Below are 21,486 nucleotides of genomic sequence, written 5' to 3'. Positions count from 1 at the left end.
AGATATTATTATCCATATTAACACACATGGAAGTTTTTTGAGCACAATGATGTTCTAGGTTTATGGTCAAGTATTAGTCTATTAGGATGACGTAAATTACCGTACATTTCTCTAGCCGTGGTAAATTATCTATATTTTTAACAAATTTGCAAATTTCAAATATGTAAAGGCATGGCAACGTTAATAATTAAAGTTTTACAAAAAGGGGTTTGCATGATTCAAAAGGCCCTAGTTACTCCACATATAGCTCGGATGCAGTTTTTTTTTGTGATACTAAAGCTTTGTTTATATTTACTCTATTTCCCCATACCTACTATAAGTTTATATCTTAATATTGATACCTACTAACTACCTACGTATGCGTGGTATGCCGATATTGTATGGTAATACTAAATGTATGAGAGTGTTTAATGATATTTCTCGTATATTTTAAAAAAGTTTTTATTGTCATTTTACTCATTAGGTAAAGTACTTCCGATAGCTTTTTGATATCTGTATTAAATACGGAATAATCGCCTGTGCACCATTACACCCTGTATTTGCCCTGTATACATAATACAGGCGGCCATATCAATTATGTAGGTAGTCTGTAGTGTTACATTGTCATTGAGATCATTCGATAGGTACACACAAAATAAAACACTCAATTCAGTTACAATTATTTATTAAAAATATCGTACAGAAAGTAAATAATTATTATAAAAATACAATTATGTTAAATTAAAATTAGCACCATCATTTTCTGGTCATAATTCGTTAATTGAATTTTCGACGTATTTTCAAATATTTAATTTATTAAGGCAAAAGCCTACATGAAAACATGTAGACGTTATGAACGACTTATTATCTAGATGTCGAGTACCTACAACCTTAAAATTAACTTATTTAGTGAGATCATAGGAACATTCATTTCAATACTTTACAAATATTTTATACAGTGCTGCCCCCTAGCTCTTAATATAGACACAGAGTGGGAAGATATTAAGGGGCACTCTAAAAAATACATAGTTATAGTTACTATTAAATATATTAATAATTATTACAAACTTAAATAAGTTCATCGCAATTCGTTATTCGTTATTTAAAAAAAAGTACATATTATTTACCAATTTTCTTTCTTAGGCCTTCACAAATGAGTTAGGTATCTAACACCGAAAGAATTTCTCAAATCGGAGTTCCTGAGATTAGCGCGTTCGAACAAACAAACAAACTCTTCAGCTTTATAATATTAGTACGTATAGATTTATACATAGAATTCATAACTATATCACTCTAAGTATAAATTCCATACTATTGAACTAAACTAAAAGATAAACAATCAAATTGTCCCATAAGTTGATAAGTATGCTGTTATAAATTGAAGAAATAGTTAAGAGGTAGATTTCAATGAAATATTTTTATATCCGTGTTTTAGTCAGTTTGTAGAGAGTAAGACAGCTTGTAATCTGCAGGCGAATAATTGTTAGCCGTGTTCGATCTGTGGTAGCCTCGCTTCGACCACGGCCATTTTCCTCTGAAATTAAGAATAATAAAATAAAATAATGGTGTAAAATAAGACCATGCTGCACTTTTTTAATAAATGCATTATAATAATATTGTTATTAAGAATCATAATATTATATAGAATATAATAATTTTGAACCGGTCACAAGTTCGGTTTTTACGCATGTGCGCATTGTATCTACCTAAGTGCAATTTACCTAAACGCGAGCGTGCGCATTAGTGGCGCGGTTCTCAGTAGGTACCATTAATTATTTGAATTGTTTAAAAATTATTATTAGGCATTTTATTTCGTTGCATTTCATATAAAAATATATGATTAAATTTTTATTGTAATAGTAGTCACAGTTAGAACTATGTATTCTATATTAGGTTAGTACTTAGGAATTAGTATGTTATAAACAATTATTAGATTAATTCGAATAAGGTGGCGACCACAAATTACATTTTTTCAAATCTCATCAATCAGGATCAAAAAATTGAAAAAACAAACCTCACGATTACGTACCATAAATTATTATGGACGCCCCCTAATCAATTACAACAACATTTCCAAGTAATTTTAACTGGGTGTTGAGTTTGAATGTGTGTGCAACTGCGCTTGTGTGAATATTATGTGTGTGTTTGAAATGTGAATGCTTCAAGCATAATGCGTGATTATGCCTATAGTTGTGAGTCAATGAGATTAAAATGTGAATGCGCAATATGCTTGTAGTTGTGAGTGAATGAGATCGCGCATGAGCGTAGGCTTATACGGTAACGCCACGCATGTGTGTGTGTACACGTACGTGTGTGTGTGTGTGTGTGACCTTTTTTTTTTTTTTTTTTTTTTTAGTGGGGAAATCTTCTTAGATACCCCCGGCTCCCGGGGATGGAGCCGTGGTTATGTCGGATTTTTACCGACTAAAACCCCACTCTGTTCCATCGCGCTGCTTTGGACGGAACTGCGGGAACGGTTACGACTCTACCGCGTGTCCCGCCCAGCAGATGCCCGTTTCCAGGCCCACCACTAGAACCCCCCTCGCTGGCGGCTGCTGGAACGAAGGCTTACGCCACCAACGCGCAGACAATGGATTTTTCCCCGCTCCATCATCCGCGGCGCGTTCCCACGAACCCCCGACCCCAACACCGTCCGGCCGGAGGGTGCACGCCGGAAGGTCCTCCGATGTGTGAAATACGCGTCGGGGGGCCCTCCGGCGCACTTTTATAGAGATTACCTCGCAGCCCCCACCTCACCAGAGGTGGCGGCCCTCGGTCCGGCCCCACGGACCGGATTACGAGTTGACAGACGGCCGTTTTACAGCGGCCGCCGCCCCACACCTCTCTGCAGGAGTCTCCGCGCGTCATCACAATGACGCGTCGGGATCCCGCCCTCCGCTGCACGGCGTGGCTTGCTAAACCAGCGAGCCCACCGCGCCGCGACCTCTGGCCGCCATCCACCGCCGCATAAAAGCCGGCTCCTCTCTGGTCCACAAACGGGACCTCTGCCGTCGGGTCAGTCGAGGCCTCGCAACCCCGACTGCCGTTCAGCGCCACCTTTGCCTAGGGGACACGGGGTCCGCCAAGCCACGACCTCTGGTCGCCATCCCACGCCGCACACAGCGGCCGCTGGGCCACACCTAGCCCTGGCCGTCGGGCCGGTCGAATCTCCCCGACTCTAGACCAGCCGTTCAGCCCCTCGCTGGTCCAATTTCGCTTCACTCAGAGGGCCATAACTCTGGGCTACTGAGCCCCTCCGCCGCGACAAGGCCTGGACCGTTGGGGGGGTGTGTGTGTGACCTACCTCACAATCATGCGCACGTACCGCTGCGGTGCGGGCGGTGCGGGCGGTGCGGCGGGCGCGTCGTCGGGCCGCGCCAGCTCCAGGTAGTGGCGCGCGCCCGCACACAGCAGCTCGTCCAGCCGCGCGTGCAGCTCGCCGAACGTGGGCCGCGAGCGGGGCCGCGCGTGCCAGCACGACACCATCACCTCGTATCTGCACACAGCGGATCAGCATTGTGTTAGTGTTAAGCTGGTTTATCGATCCGTCAATACGGATCGTTTCTCGTGTACGTGATCCGTCGTTTAACAAAATACAGGGTTAGTTTTCAATGACCAGCCAAAATTTTAAATTAAGATCTAGATATTAAACCAAAGGTACATTTGAAGTATTATTGTCGAATAAAAAAAAAATAATAGCATTCATTTGAAAATGTCTTAAGAATTTCCTAAATCGTAAACACGCGATAAGTTCAACGACCTCGCTCGTGCGAGCCGCCAGAATCAATGCACTTGTGTGCGTGCGCGCATCGCCAAATTTATGTGTGTGCTTACTTCTACCTATCTAGGTTGTTGAACTGAATTGTGCTTTTCTAATGTCCACACGTTCGCTTTTTAGTGGCGGACAGGAATGAAATCTAATTGAAAAAAAAAAACGTTTTTTTTCATTAGATCGAAAATGTTATCGATTCTGAACCATTTCTGAAAATGTGTCACACTCACAGTGGCGGTGAGCAGTTGGGCGGGCGCGGCATGCGGTAGCCGGCGCGCAGCAGGCGCGGCAGGCGGGCGGCGCTCACTGACGCGTAGGGCGCGCCGCCCACCGTCACCACCTCCCACATCACCACGCCGAACGACCACCTGTACGCATGAATATAAAATCACATTGACTTTGTAAATTATATCATTCTAACTTTTATAAAGCATTCGATCTTGTACACCATGATATTTTTAATAATTAATTAACTTTAAGTTGTTCGTTGTGTAATGCCCGGTTGCGGTAATGCAAATTATATCTAAGTAACTGTTCTGAACTGGTCAAATAGCTTCCATCCTAGAATCCATAACTACGAATTCAGGGGTACATCAAGGTTCATATTTGGGACCAGTATTATTTTTAGTTTTATTTTAAATTAAAAAAAAAGGATTAATTTTCTGAACCCCAGAATTACTATAAAATGCATATAGAAACTTACACGTCACTTTGCGTTGTGTATATCCTGTGCGTCAAGGATTCCAGCGCCATCCATTTCACGGGCATCTTTCCATTACCCTTCTGCTTGTATTGATTTTCTTGGTAAATATCTCTAGAGAGTCCAAAATCGGCGATCTTCAGCGTTCTATCCGCAGTCACCAATATATTTCTTGCTGCTAAATCTCTATGGACAACTCTATTGGACGATAAAAATTCCATGCCCATAGCAATTTGTCGGCAAAAGGATAGAAGGTCGAGTACAGTAAGCTCTGTGTCACAAACTCCTTGAAGATCGTACAATCTATTAATCACGAGTCTAGAATCTCGCTTGCACTTCATATCGTCCCTATAGTCAAATTCTTTGTTATTGTTGTAGTATTTTGCGTTGCGTTTTGTAACCATTAAGTCCCAAGAACATCTGAAAAATGCTACTACATTGCTGTAAAAGTTTTCAGGAAATGGCAAATGAAATATTAAAAATCCTTATTTTATAGCTTTTGGATTAATTTTAGTCCATAAATATGAAATTCCTAAGATAAATGTAACCTCTTATGCTGATTCAAGAGACAAGTTATTTAAAACACACCTGAGGTAAGTAAGCAAATCTCCCCTACTGCAGTACTCCGCAATGATGAACGGTTTCCTGCCTCTGCAGCATCCCACCAGACTCACGATGTGTGGGTGACTTCCCACGCTCTTCATCAGTTCCATTTCAGCGCGAAAAGAACGAATTTCTTCTATTGACGGGAAATCTATGGCGTGTGTAAAATAGGCTAATTATACTACGGATTCTGATTACAGCACAAACAACAACTGACAACTAAAATTTAATCTTCTATTCTAACTGTTGTGGGTACAATCGAAATACCATTTATCTGTTTATTGAATGATGGCTGGCTTTTTGCTCTAATATATTTTGTGTACATATTTCCTTTTGAATGTTTTGAGCTGAAGTGTAGAACGGATAATAACAGTCACATGTTCTGCAAGAAGGCGAACCGCGGCGCTATTAAATAAACAACACGTGGTCCTTCGAGCCGGATCTGATATTGAGTCCGATTCGGCATCACCATCTTTGCAACTTACCTTAAACCATCTATCTATACCTATATTCTGAACAACAAAGTCATCAACACGTGGTCCTTCAAGCCGGATCTCACCTTTAACCATTTATCTATACGACAAAGTCATCAACACGTGGTCCTTCTAACCGGATTTCACCTTTAACCATTTATCTATACGTCAAGGTCATCAATACCTGGTCCTTCGAGCCGGATCTCACCTTTAAGCATCTATCTATACGACAAGGTCATCAATACCTGGTCCTTCGAGCCGGATCTCACCTTTAAGCATCTATCTATACGACAAGGTCATCAATACCTGGTCCTTCGAGCCGGATCTCACCTTTAAGCATCTTGACAGCCACGTCCCTGTTCTCGGGCGCGAGCGTGGCGCGGCGCACGACGCCGAACGCGCCCTCGCCGACCAGCTCGTGCAGCGACACGCGGTCCGCGCGCACCTCCCACCCGTCCTCCGATACCGAGTCCGATTCCGCGTCACCGTCTTTCGTCTTTTCCGTGAGGCCCTGTGGTTTATGGCGCTTTGTAAAGTTGATTTATAAAGCAATAACGATATTATTGTGCATGTATTTTTTGTTAAACCACAAAAAATGTTATTTCAAGTATTTTGTCGTGTTAGAAATCGTGCTCGTCACTTCTTAACGATTATTACTCTAAATGATGCAGATTGAGTTAATTCATTATTAATAATCATGTTTTCTTAAATATATACTTAACTATACTATACTACCTACTTGTATAATATAGAAATTTTGTCTGTAATTAAAAATGTATCAATCATTACCGGGAAGTACATATTCCTCTTCTTGATGTCCCTGTACCGTTTCCACCACACGAAAGCAACAATAAATGCTATAGACATGACGACAACAGCGGCCCACGCTCCCACCAGCAAGCTCACTGAAGCGGGCTCTTCGTGAACTAAAAGAGAAACGCAAATGGTACCGCTAGTGTTTATTTATTAAACCATTTATTGTACACCATTTAACATTACACTGTACAGTATACATATATAGTTGTATAGATGTATACTTAAAATACATTCTTCATACATAACTTCGAAATTGAATAAAGTAGCAAAATAAATTGTAATTGTATTTTTACACAGACAACTAATAATATAAGTAAATAAAATTCTTCGGTTTTCTTCGACAAGTTTTCTACATAATACATTTGAACGATTGCTTATAAAAAATAGCAAACAGCAATACAATAGACTAATAAAGCATCAAAATCGGACTCACGCGGGAAGAATTCCCGTACTCTGTTCCCGGACTTGCCGCTCTCCGTGAACGCGACCACGGACACGTAGTACACGCCCTCGCCGTGCACGCCCGGGAACGTCACTTCGGATGCCGACTGAAAAGTTATTATTAATTAACTAAGGAAAAGTTTGAAACTGGGTAGTTTTAGACTATTCAGTCTTAGCTGAGAAGTTCTCTTTCTAGACTAATCGACGTAAACAAATATTTTTTTCGATTTAAATATCTGAATCCATTTTGATAATACGAGTTGCAATTTTTGTATTCTTTTTTCATAATAAGGAACAATGAGTGTTATTACTCGCAACATAGGTACATACGTTGACTGGCGAATATTTAAACATTTTAATGTTTATGTTAAATTTTAAATCCATACTTAATATTTAAACAATTTGCATGAAATTTCGTATAGAGATATTTTGATACCCGAGAAAGGACATAGGCTATTTTTTACCCCGGAACAAAGGACTTGTTTTATCCCGGGAACGGGAACTACGGGTTTTTCTTTGACTGCGCGGGCGAACCCGCGGGCGGAAAGCTAGTTGCTTATAATTCTGAAACATTTTCATGAAGATTTCCTCCATCTACCACCAATGCAGCCCTAACGACACCCGAATTATTAAGCTATTTTGAACAATTGCTCGATGAAAAATTGAAAAAGATAAAAGAAGATTTTCTAGATGAAATAAAAAATTGCTTATTAAAAAAAATCAAGAATGAACTTACGGAAATCTCTACAGAAGTTAAAACAATTAAGGAATCTTACGATATGCTTCAATCTGAACATTTAGATCTCCAACAAAATTTTGAAAAGTTAGAAGCTGTAGTTCTAGACAAAAATAATCAATTGGATGAGTTACGTTATCTCATGAACAAACAGCAACAGTGGTCGCGGCAATGGAATTTGGAAATAATTGGTCTACCTGAAAAAATAAACGAAGATCCTAAACAAATAATTACTGAAATTGCGAAATATGCGGGTATTATATTATGCAGCGATCAAATTGAATTTGCTCACAGAGTCCAGCCATTTAAAAATATACCAGGGCGTCCCAAACCGTTAGTTGTTAAACTGAAGGACCGCCTATACAAAGATAAAATTATTTCTGGTATACGTAAGAAGAAAGGTATAAATACTAACAATATTGGTGTGGAAGGTCCCACTACTAAGTTTTTCGTCTTTGAACACCTTACTCCTGAGAACAAGGCCCTCTTGAAACAAACTAAGGATCTGGCTGCTCAAAACTCTTATAAATTTGTATGGGTTCGAAATTGTAACATTTTTTTAAGAAAATCAGAAGAATCTCCAGCTCTGTGTATAAACTCAAAGCGGGATCTACAAAAAATTGTATAATTAAGCCTAATATATTATTAATTAATTTATCAACTATTAGTCTTGCTGCTGATAAAATGTTCACTTTTAAGTTTATAATTGTACCCGTAGAATTTGTTAATATCTCCCATACATCTTCATACAAACACAACATTCACAGTCACATATTATTTCGAGCATATTCGCCACAATCACTAAGAGTACACACTTTTTTCAATACAAATAAAACACATAAATTAACAAAACCACTAATAGCCGAATTAAATAACATGTTTTTAGTGTCAGACATTAATTATTTTAGTTCCTATTTTAAGTATAGTAATGGCTAATAAAATTAATTTCTTCTATCAGAACGTAAGAGGACTTAAAACTAAAACACATGAATTTTATAATAATATTCTTTTGAACAATTTTGATATCATTTTAATCACGGAAACATGGTTAGCGGAAGGTATTTTTGATAGGGAGTTGTGTGATGATCGCTACGATATAATTAGAAATGACCGAGACTGTACTACCTCAACAAAAAAACGAGGCGGAGGTGTAATGATTTGCTGTAACAAGATCCTTCAAGCTCAAGTTATGACTGATTGGAGACCCAAGGCTGTAGAGTGTCTATGGGTAAGTATACCTTCAACAACTGTCCTATCACACAATAATCGAGGTCTCCATATCTGTGTAGCTTATATACCTCCAGATAAAAATCAGGCCCGAACCCTTCAAACGTTTACTGCATCAGTATCTAAATTACTCATTGATTTTCCAAACGATAATTTCTTAATCTTTGGTGACTTTAATTTACCAAATGTTAAATGGTCCCCAGTTAATGTTGTGCAGTTAAAAAAAGGCTCTATTGAAATGCAGACTGCTGCTTCTGACTTCTTGGACATGTGTATAGTATTTCCGGTCTAGATCAGTACAACTTTATAACAAACGACAAGAATAACATACTCGATTTAATTTTTTCTAACTTTAGAATAGATGTCAGTAAAGCATCGGGACCTTTGGTACCTGAAGATACATATCACCCTGCTTTGGAAATAGATATTTCTGAACTAAGTATCAAATACATAAAGAAATCAAGGATAGTCCGTTACAATTTTTACCGTGCTAATTATTCAGACGTTAATGATTTTCTCTCAAAAATTAACTGGCCATCCATTTTAATAGGTGATCATATCGATGATGTAGTTGATGTGTTTTACAGGAAACTCAATGAGTGTTTTGTCACACACGTTCCAAAAACGTATAAAACTGTGAAAAACTTTCCCCGATGGTACAATAAAGCATTAATACATATAATAAAAGATAAATTAAAACTTCACAAAAGATGGAAAAAATACAAAAATCCCCTTGACTACGATGAATTTAGTCTACTTCGTTCGAGACAAAAGATCCTACAGGAAAAATGTTTTTCACTCTACCTTGATCGAATGCAATCGTATATTCAGAAAGATCCGACTTGTTTTTGGTCGTACATAAAATCTATAAAGACGGGCTCAAAAGGATATCCTAAAAGTATGATTTATAAAAATAAAATTTTTTGTACCGAAACAGACATATGCACTGAATTTAACAAACACTTTCATAGCACTTTTGCTGAACCCGCTACGTCATATGAAGAATTCAACCTTCCAATTTCGTGTCCGAATAATGAACTTATCTCTAATATTTCATTCAAAATTTCTGAGGTTAAACGTGTTTTAAAATCACTTAAAGGGAAAAAGGGTGCAGGTAGCGATGAAATACCACCAATTTTTCTAAAACAGTGCTCTGAAACTTTAGCGTTACCCTTGTCCATTATATTTTCGATGTCAGTAAACCATTTTGGTGAGTTTCCTTCGAAATGGAAGGAAGCTCTTATTGTCCCTATATACAAATCGGGTCCTAAAAACCATATTATCAATTATAGGCCGATTTCTATATTAAACTCACTCAGTAAAGTTTTTGAAAAACTTATACATCTTCGAATAAGTCCTTTAATATATAAATTCATTCCTCCAGAACAGCACGGCTTTATAAAGGGACGCTCTACCGTAACAAACTTATCTATACTTACAAACTATACATTGCAACAACTGGATGGGGGTAAACAAGTGGATGTGATCTACACGGACTTCGAAAAAGCATTCGATCGTGTAGATCACATCATACTTCTTAAAAAACTATATGCTATCGGTATACGAGGTGATCTATATCGATGGATCTGTTCTTATATCAGTAAAAGAATGCAGGCTGTAGTGATTGGAGGGGCAAAAAGTAACTTCGTAAATATCATATCTGGAGTTCCGCAGGGCTCAATACTTGGACCTCTTTTATATAACGCTTATCTGTTTGATATTTTCAGCTGTTTTATCCACTCTAAATATCTAATGTATGCGGATGATAAAAAAATCTATCTTGCTGTTGAATCTATTAATGATTGTAAAAATATTCAAAGCGACCTTACTAATTTAGAAGCCTATTATAGAAAAAATAGAATTACTGTCAATATTAAAAAATGTCAAAAAATATCAATTACTAGAAAAAAGGCACCCATTTCATTCACTTATACATTAAATGATGATCCAATAAAAGAAGTCAACTGGGTAAAAGATCTTGGTGTAATTATTGATCAAAAATTAAGTATGACACAGCATATGGACGTAGTCGTGAATAAGGCGCTTAAACAACTTGGGTTTATTAAACGCACTTGTAAAATTTTCAAAAATATTAGTTGTATCAAAGTTTTGTATTCTACATATGTCAGGAGTATACTCGATTATGCCTCAAATATTTGGTCTCCATATTATGCTAAACACGTAAACAGATTGGAATCTATCCAAAAAAGGTTTTTAAGGTTTTTGTGTTTTAAAGCTAAACACTGCTTCAACACATATACGGATGTTTGCTTATACTTTAAATTAGAACCATTACAACTTAGACGTATTAAAAGTGACTTATTGTTTCTTCATGCTTTATGCAACGGAAGAATTGATTCTTCGGAACTCCTAGAACTGGTTTATTTCAATACCCCTCAGTTTAGAACTCGTCACACATCATTATTTTATACTCCTAACTCTAGTAGTAATTACGCAAAGAATCGAATTATGTGTAGAATTTCTCATATATACAATAAAGACTATAAAGAACTAGATATTTTCCTTTTATCAAAGCAAAGATTTATAAAAGAAATTAACAAAATTCACATACAATTCGGCTTTAGTACTAACACGCAAGTCCAGACAACCACACATTCACATCACACTAACACTCACACACACATACACACACTCACACAAAGGGAGATTTCAGATTTAACTGTTTAATTATTTATTAACCTTTCTTTCTGTATTATATAATTCACCAAAACATGGAAAACACTCCTTCCTGATATGTCATTTAAAAAATAACTCATTTTTCTAGCTGTAAGTATCTTGTTTTGTAATCTTAATTGGCTCATAGTTCTGTATCAATATATTAAGAAATGTTATTTACTGTAATGCTGTATGATTACGAAGAAATAAATAAATAAATAAATAAATTTCCAAACTATCACCAAAAACAATTTCGCTTGTCGTCGATATCATCATCTACCATCTAATGCATTCTTAGTTAAAAGCCAAAATTCCATTTGTGTTGATTACGCTGTTGAAAACTCTATGAAATACATTTTACAGTTATAGGTAATATGGAAATTTCAATTCAAAGAATCAAATTTTTATTCCCGAATTACGAAATTACTACTAGGTACCTACCTAGGCGAAAAATATCATCGTTACAGCTGAATAATGCCATGCTACAAATTAAAATGTTATAATAAAATTATGACTCACCCCTGAAACATTTTTCTCATGATAATCATCGGCTCTCAATGTCACTGTATAATAATTGGGCGTGTGTACCGGCTTCAACCATTTTACGTGAACGCTCCAAGATTCAGAGCTCTCCTCTTCCACCGTCACACTTATATTTTGTATTTTATCTGGAACTGGAAATGATAATAAGAGCTTTGTGACCTATTTTAATTAAAATTTTCTTTTTTATTTCTCTATGAACCTCTGTATTTTTATGGAGTGGAGATAATTCAATATTATAAAAATATGTTCCGTTTCACGCTGAACGGATGAATGAGTTTGAAAAGATTTAATTAAAAAGAGGTCCTTGTGGGATCTCGTAGGAACACGTAGACATTTTTCTAAGATAAAAACAAAACAATGATAGATAGAAATTTGTGTAACGGAAGAAAGTCGTAAACCGTAGATGAACTCGTGAGGAAGAGTTATATTTCTTATCAAGTTATATAATGTAGCATTTAAAAATTAACTCTTACTTACTAGGCAGGCAATCGGGAATGTCATGACAAGAAGGTGTTTCATAATCAAAATCCGTTCTGCCATACTTTCCCAGGATTGTGATAGTACAAGTGTCATCTAGAGGTAAGTCTTTCAGCACCACCAAATGACGTTGATTTGGCTGCAATTGATATAAAAACTTAAGATACCGAGTGTATTCTTCGACTGCGAAAATTAAAATAATTTTAAAAAATAATGGGGTTTGATCTTCTAATTATAAAAAAAATTTAAAGAACTTTCTGTATGATATATTATATTTATATATCTTTGTAAAAAATATGGGATGAACTTACCTACCCCAAAAGACGGGTCTTAGTCGCATTACGTATGCTTTAATTTTTCTAATAGCAATGTAATTACAATGTAACTAAATATGTATAAATGTTTTATAATTACAATGTAACTAAATATGTATAAAGAATAAACAATACCACTTATCATTGGTTACTTACCCGTATACTTTTCTTGAATGCGTTTCCTAGCTGCTTAGATTCGCAGCGGTTAAATACTTCAAAGCACATATCTGTCGCTAAAAGTGAAATAAGCATGTTAACCTTAATGTACCAAATAAAGTGTATGATGTGTATGTATGATAAATAGTTCTTTAAATCATTTAGCTTTTGTACTTACGATCTGTAGTATTCCAGGTCAATTCTGCATTAATATCACTCGAGCCTGGTTTATACTTATCAAAATGAAAAGTGGGAGTTGCGATATATGTCTTCTTTTCCAAAGGGGGTAGTGAATTCCATGATATCATGTATTGGTCCTTTTTCCAAAAGGAGGGACTTCCATCTCTGTTGATAATTGCCGTCCACAAGGTATGATTTCCCGATGGCGTGTTTATTTCCCCTCTTTCTTTGCCAGGTTTTATTGCGGCAAAGTTTAGCTACGGTTTTAAAATTATTCTGTTTAATTTTAACTTTGAATTATTTTAAACAATTTTTAGGATAATAATTAATTATAAATTGTATAGAATAACTCAAACTCATTATTTCATATTTTGACGATTCGAAAGTGCTTCTCGAAGTCTAGTTGAATAAATAAATGTTTGAGATGACTCGTTTGAGATTGAATTATGTGTTCCCAGTAAACAAACATGTTTCAAAAGTGTTGTGACAGTTTTCTGTTTACTCGTTGTTTGCAAGTCTATGAACTTGGGGAAGATCGTCATGGGGCACGTGTACGCCGACCTATTAACCAAATATCCAAGCAAACAGGATAATAATAATTAATCTTTAAATTTATAACTTATAGTACCTACTTGTATTTTTTAGTTCTAAATAGTAAATATATACCATTGATATTTTACTTTAAAGGATAAAAAAAATAATGGTATTGAAACAATTCCACCTTTAAAATTTTTTAATCAAGTATTAAATAGTAACTTCAGTATTTTTCTATTATAATTATACCTATTCACTTACTATCGTATTCGGCGAGTTATCTTCAATAATAACCACTATCTGCATTTCCTTTGACAGTGGAACCGTGAACGTAATAGTGTTTTCTGAGCGGCATTTTATTTCAACTGATGGCGGATCCTTTTGTGTTTCGTAGTGATGACCTGTTGACATAATAATTGTGTTAGAAAATTTAACAGTAGCTCTACATTCTAATTTAAAATGTATCCATATCAAAATAAATAAATAAAAAAAATTTAAAGTGACGAACAGAAAATCGCAGTGTTTTTAAAATAGTGTTGTCAAAAATTTTTCCTCGTACTTAAATAATTTTTATTTTGGTGCCAAATAATGGTATAATTAAATCTGCAACAGAATCAACTTCTATCGAAAATCTACGAAAGAATGTAGCTATGCTGTATGGCTAGGTATGAAATTTTTAGTAAAAAGTGGAAAGCAGACAAAATTGTATCCGCATGCGATCCTTCGAGATTTGTCTCTTAGCCCGGATGATAAAAAAATGGGACTCACTTAAAAAGTTTTCCTCACAGTTCGGCTGCTGAAACAATGGAATACAAAATATTAAGGCCACCATCCATGAATTATTTATTCTGTAATGTATGTAAAATTTCAATCTGTTATACATTTTTATCCTTTCAAAACAACCTTTTAGTAAAATTATTCATAATATTAAGTACGTATTTGTGAGGTTGAGAAATTGATACTGAAAATTGATACCTATATATTTTTCCTCTGTCTTTATACGATCTATTTATATTTTTATTGGATCATGAAGTGCTTTAGTAATTAATATTTCAGCCCTTAATCCTTGTGCTCTTTTATCCGGTCTTTACTTTTTACTTTAATCACCAGAAAAAATATCCAAAACCGTGGTCAAAACAAATACGTAACAAATGAAAAGATAACATTTAGAGACGTAAATATATTATGTGCATTCGTTCAATGTAATACTGCCCAGTGTTTACAGCGACGCGACGTGTGCTCAATCCGTGATTGAGTCACCATCACCGGCTACCTGTTTATCAACAAACTGAAATAACTCATTTTGTGCATATCTCGAAAAGATTGGAGAGGAATGTCCTTAACTGGATGAAGTGTGATATAAGCAAACGTGAATTGATGATAATGATAAAAATTCTTATTAAAAGTTTAAAATTACATATACCGGTACATTTAAAGTACAGATAATATAATTGGGAAAACTGCCTCTACTAGTGACATTTGACCAATTAGCCATGTTTGATTTTTCAGAAAAATCTAACCCATATTTAGAATTTAGAAAGCAAGACGTTTGTCACCCTTTTGTAACCATAATCCTGGAATTGTAGAAAAATAATTCACAACTTAAAATAGACTTAACAAACAGACTCATATGATACCTACTTCTATGAATTTTCGAAGTTCAATAGGTAGCATACGATACGATAAACGTTGATTTATAGTTGCATAGAACTACAAGTACCTAACGTGGCTTATCTTCTTTACGTTTTATCCAGGTTTATGGAATTAAACGGTATTATTAATAGTTTTTGGAATCAATAGATCTTCGTATGATCTTTAGGGCTTATCAATATAGTATAAAATTGAACGTAGTGCAAAGTATCAAGGAACTGGAAGGGATCGCTGATTTATGGAGCGTTAAATTGACAGCATAATATACCTAATATAAATAATCTGATTAGGTTCAACTGAATAATTTGGGATAAAGAGGTCCAAAGTACCTATACATGGGCGGTACATTGAATATTACTAAAGATCTAAACCTGAAAATATATCCCATTCCTATAATGTACTTATGGCTTAAAACATCCTCAAAAATATATAAGCAAAATCAGGAAAAAATATAAAATTAATTAAAGGTTGTCTTTGATTTTGTCGTGCCTTAATTAAAAGGCTTTTAACTTTTAACATTGAAATGCGGAAGTTTTTAATTCTAAGCGTATCTAATATCTATATTTTGGGATTGACGATAGCTCCTTAATTGAACTTATTACCTTCATTTACAATTTTTTATACTTATTCCATGATGAGCATTCGTCCACCAAAACTAGAAAAAAATGCGATAAAAAATGTTACTACGTTATGTCCTTCATATAAATATAACAACAACAACTTCCTACCACTGACAACTTCTGAATGATTTGTTTTTTTTCTGTCGTGGAATTGTATTGTTTGTTTGTCATTATACCTGAATCCTTATTATTATAAGTATACGCCAATCATGAATAATAAGCTTAATAAAAGAGAAGAAAGGATCGGACAAAAATATACAGATACTAAATGTTTTTGAGGAACCACAAATTGCTACAAATTATCTAACTGAAATATTTCGCTGTACTGAGATTGGTCGCCAAGATAAGCCCGCTATTCTATTCCTACCTTTTGTTATTTTTTGTGGTTTTTCTCTCATATCATCTCATCATAACAATACTTATTCGCCTTATAATGAAACAATAGAATACCATAAAAATATTCTCAACCAATATTAATTTTTGAATGGGGGTCTATTTTTTATTCCTAGATGTAATAACTTTATTTGGATTAGTATATGTATGTGTTGGCTATTATTGTAAAATGATATGCCATTCAATTAGAGATTTAAAACGCTATTAATTTTAAATGTAATTAGATTCAGTGAAGTAGCAAAAAATGTTCGGATCAAGATAAACAGAGTTCTTTGTTGAGTCCTGTCGAAGTTGAATAACCTAATCGGACATACTTATTGGCACAAAAACCGTGTCAAGTATATTGGTGGTCTTGCTTCATTGGTTTAAAATTGCTTGTCTATTATTTACGCACATTATACCAAGCATTATTGTTTGTTGAATTTTATTTGCTTTTTTTCCTGATGTCTGGTTGAATACTGTGTAAAAACGAATGTGTTTTATGCTACGTTTTTATGAGGATGCTTACCATTTTATGATCAAAACAATGTGAGTTGGACTTGGAAGTTCTGTACCATACTGTATCTTTTCCATAGTGGGACAGCCGACGGGCAGCATTTCTTTTGACTTGGAATGAGTGAATTTTTATTTGAAGTAAAAATGGATAAGGAAATCAAAGAGAGATCACATTTAAAATTTCAGTTCAAAACCTATCGTTTTCGTCAATTTCGGTTGCGGTGGAAGTTTTGCTTTTCGTTATTTTATTTACTAAATATCCACCAATAATGACGTATTGTCGACATTATATTGTTATAGTCTCATGGTTTTATGGTGTTTACAAAACATAGGGGTCCCCACTACCTACTCGATGCTTCTGAATCATAAACCTTTTTACCATAAAAAAGGCATTCGTTAAAAAATATTTTAACACCGGCGAGACGAATAAAAACTTCTTTTTATTATGTAACGGAATTTGATGCGGTTTTTTCAAGTTCACAAAAAGCTCGTTTAAAGTAATATTCGAGTGGACGATTTTTATATTTTATAAAGATTACCGTTTTGTAATTGTACGATCCTTTTGAACAGAAGGTTCGTTGATTTCTTAAACACATATTAAGGTGATAAGTAGCATATTTACGCGATAAAGAATATGGGTTCGCTACCTAGTTTGTTGTTTGAAAATTTTTGAATAATTTATATTCCATAATTCGGTGTAAAACATAATCATTAGAATATTACATTTTCAATCTTTCGGTTCAATAATTAAAGAAGATGAATACTGAATACAATCACTGTGTTATTTTTTTATTAGTGGCAAAAAGTTTCACTGAATGAACCTTAAAAAAAGCTGAAACATATGCATAATAAAATATTAGTCTCGGCTGAAAAATTCCATAAGAAACAATAGGTATCTACTTAATTTGACCATAACAACCTAGTGATTAAACTCTGGAAAACAGTGTTGCATGCGTGGGACCGATAGAGCATGAACACAAATACTATTTTGAATATTTTAAAAATAAATTTTATTATTATTTTCCTACGTCTTCTCTCGACTATAAATTAGTTTACAGAATAAAATAATACTTAGTAATAAAATATATCCAATAGATATGATCCATAAAATGGATAAAGTGTGTCAATATTTTGAGTCCATTAGGATTACGATATCTGGAACGTACGTAGTATAGAGATAGGTGTAAGCTGACAAAGGTCACCGCTTCTGTGGGTAATGCCACAGATAATGTAATACTATACTGTAATGCGCTACTACAATTAATAACAAATACTTATCTCATCAATGAGTACCTTGTTTACTTGGTAGTTGAGGATAATTTCATTGAGAAACTTTCGGGAGTTTATACGTATGCGAATGCTTGTGATGAAAGCTTTAAGTGAAAATGAATGAATGAGATGAAAATTGTAATCATAACTGATTATGAATAAAATGAACAAATTAATACTATTAAAAACAAAAAGAAATGATAAAGTATGTCGGTATAAAGAAAATCAAACTTTAGTCTTAAAATATTAGATATGATTTTTAATTGTACTTGAAGGTGGATTGTAGCTCGGAAAATCGCGAATGCGTAACTGAGGGCCGGATCGATACCTTACAGTTGCATTTAATGATATTAGAACTACGTGCTCATAAACCAGTTTCTTATCGACAAAATATGTGTTATGTATTACCGTGCATATAAATAGGTCATTACTAACATTGAAAAATAATTTATAGTTTTAACAAGTGTTCAAAAATGTTATACAAAAATGTTTTTGTTCTAAGCATTTTTATAGAACACAAAACCATATCAATAAATTGACACGAAAATACTTATAACGAAATTTATCAACACATAATTTTTTTTACAATATACAGATTAAATTATATAACTAAGTAGTTATATAATTTACTAAATAAACACTTATACATAAACCAAAACTATTATAATTGAATACAGTAGTTATGTAGGTACATTCTGAAGATTAACTTTTGGCCAGCGAACCACATATTGTGACGTGTATTGCACATGTAACAGATAAGTATTCGGATAACGGATCAACGTTCGATTGCTAAAATAACAATTTAAATATTCGACTGTAGAATCTACTGAAACTAAGACTTATATTATTGTTATTGGTTATAACATGTTAATCGTAAACTTTGATTAACTTTAGCACAATAAGGTGATTGGCTTGTGTAAATATTTTTTATTTTTATATGTAAAACGAAAGCTTTAAACAATCGGTGATTAGTAGATCGAGATATACTCATATCCATATGTAGTATGTACCTACTTGTGGTTTGTTTGTAGTAGCGTATTTTTACAACCGGTTCACCCTGACTTCGCCCATGGTACATAATATGATCATATTATGTAGTGTGTACAATGTACATATCCTACGGTGAAAATATTTTTGAAATCGGTCTAGTTAGTTACCTAATATAAGCGCGTTCACACAAACAAATCCCATCTTTACATTATTGGTATAGAATATAGATTCATATCTATACTAATACATACATACTATTATAAAGCTGAAGAGTTTGTTTGTTTGTTTGAACGCGCTTATCTCAGGAACTATTGGTCTGATTTGAAAAATTCTTTCGGTGTTAGAGAGCCCATTCATCGAGGAAGGCTATAGCCACGCAATCCAGTATCCTTAGGCGATAAGATGCGGGTGAAACCGCGGAGCGCAGCTAGTACCTAATGAAAAAATACAGAATATCTAATGCCCGTTTTCACCAACAACCCGTAAAATTTAAGTGTCACCTAAGTCAATTTATACCTAACGTAAAATTTGCTTTCACCGACAGATAAGTTTGGTACAAAATAAACACATTATAAAAAAACATGTACCTAATATATGTATATTGTATAGTCATCTAAAAAATGAAAATTATTGTGAAAATATTAAAAATGTGACGAAAGAGATAAGTGATGTTGATAAAATTAGTCATTAAAAGGTGACCCTATAGTGGAGTATGAATCAATAATGTAAGCTTATGTAAGTACCTATGTCATAACAAAAAAATAATATTGATGACTATTTTGATAATTGCCAGCTTCATAGTATTAGCATACCTATCTAACATAGCATTTGAACCTACGCACTTCGATGCAATTGACAGAATGATTAGTCGTAGCTCATAGTCATGACCATTGATCACCTATAAAAGCCTAGAGATGTATATTCATTTTATCAGCATTTTTTTAATTTATTTTGCTTGTATCCATAAATTAAAAGACAAATTGGAACAAAGACCCGCTATATATTTATAATGCGTAACGAAATAATTTAGAATTTAGTTTTAAATATATTTTTTTGGTTTTCCTTGTTTGGGTGAAATTTTGTTTATAGATATAATTTTGATTTTTATACGATAATTCTGTTAAAGCTATCTTGGGTTTATTGAAATCATTTTAAAATAATCATAAAACTGATATTCTAAGTATTTCAATTTTCACGCAGTTACCTAGTTCACATGTGATAAGAATGCAATCTGAGCTGTTTTCTTGGTAATAAGTTTTGTACTTCATGTAGGTATTTTATTTTATGTTTTCAACAAAATAATGTGTTCAAATAAAATAATTGCTATTACCACAGATAATATAATACTATACTTGTTAATGTTTAGTTTCAATGACAAATAAAAAAAAAAATCATAAAAAAGCTCGACTGCGTTATAACGGTTAGGTATAACATTGCATTCTTATACATACAGGTATTTCATAGTAAATTGGAATAACATGAACTACTCAAACACTAAAAGATAAACTTTAGACACTACATACATAATAGCTACAAAATAAATTAAAAAAAAAATATGCATTGTATTAAATTTTCAATAAAAAATGTAAAACAAAAAATTTGCTTACCGCATCAAAAAATATGTCCTTACATACAGTTTCCGCTAAATCTACTAGTTGAGGGTATGATGCGGGTAGTTCAGACACCATCTCTGCTTTTACAGAAACCCCCAAAAAAGTACATTGTAAAATAATAAGTATAATATATTCAACTCTCAATCCAAGATGCATTTTATCAATGACTTTTAGCGGAAATATCTTTCAAAACAATAAATAGTATTTCTTATCGATAACTTCATTTATACAGTTATCTTTTACGATGTTGCTTATTTAAGTTATAACAATTGGGATAACAAAAATATTTTTGGTCAACATAAAAAAATATGTATTTTAATTTAATCTCATATCGTAATTATTAGTAATATTTGATACTTTGTTTTTACGATGATGCAACAGTCGATTAAAAATTTATGTGAGAGTATCGAGTGATAACAATTTTTTGATGTCACTGGTCACTTTAAGATTACAATATAAAAAATATAAATTTTGAATAAAGAACGCGTTAGTTTCAGAACGTCAATAGCACGTGTTTGCGTGACTTATTCGCAGCTATCGCGCACGGTCTGATTGGCCCTCCGTTCGGAACTGGGGCGCAGCTTATGAGCTTACGGGAGGAATATTTTACCTCTCTATTTTTTTTCTCAGTTCAGATATTTAAATTATTTATTATTGAATGAAGTTTCGTGATAATAATTTGCATGCCACAAGGGCGTAATCTTAACGTAAATCGAAAATAATATAAGTTTTTAGCGTTAGCTTTCCTGAAAGCTAACATTACGCGATGAGCGCTTACATCAAATTGTATTTACATCTACGATTATAAAAAATATATAATCTGCAATTA

The 21,486-nt window shown here is 34.1% G+C and overlaps 1 protein-coding gene across 1 annotated transcript; it reads right to left on the bottom strand.

Annotated features, from left to right (window-relative positions):
* Nucleotides 1-647: 647 nt before the first annotated feature.
* LOC123699140 (tyrosine-protein kinase receptor torso-like) lies at nt 648-21,209 on the bottom strand. The gene is made up of 15 exons (XM_045646019.1): nt 20,652-21,209; nt 14,396-14,423; nt 13,889-14,028; nt 13,092-13,350; nt 12,914-12,990; nt 12,444-12,582; nt 11,943-12,097; nt 6,777-6,891; nt 6,317-6,453; nt 5,858-6,038; nt 5,040-5,205; nt 4,455-4,871; nt 3,982-4,119; nt 3,284-3,475; nt 648-1,513 (listed from the first exon to the last, which is right to left on the bottom strand). The coding sequence occupies exons 1-15, from the start codon at nt 20,811-20,813 to the stop codon at nt 1,411-1,413; spliced, it is 2,409 nt and encodes an 802-aa protein (XP_045501975.1). The 5' UTR covers nt 20,814-21,209; the 3' UTR covers nt 648-1,410.
* Between the last annotated feature and the right edge of the window lie 277 nt (nt 21,210-21,486).

Source organism: Colias croceus, chromosome 17, assembly GCF_905220415.1.
Source record: "Colias croceus chromosome 17, ilColCroc2.1".
NCBI classification, from domain to species: domain Eukaryota; kingdom Metazoa; phylum Arthropoda; class Insecta; order Lepidoptera; family Pieridae; genus Colias; species Colias croceus.
This window is presented reverse-complemented; position numbering and strand designations above follow the sequence as displayed.

Coding starts and splice junctions, on each gene's coding strand:
- LOC123699140 (XM_045646019.1), bottom strand. CDS start 20,813: ATGCATCTTGGATTGAGAGTTGAATATATTATACTTATTATTTTACAA. Junction 6,892..11,942: donor ATGAGAAAAATGTTTCAGGG/GTGAGTCATAAT, acceptor ATAACTTTTCAG/TCGGCATCCGAAGTGACGTT. Junction 4,872..5,039: donor GATTTGCTTACTTACCTCAG/GTGTGTTTTAAA, acceptor AGCATTTTTCAG/ATGTTCTTGGGACTTAATGG.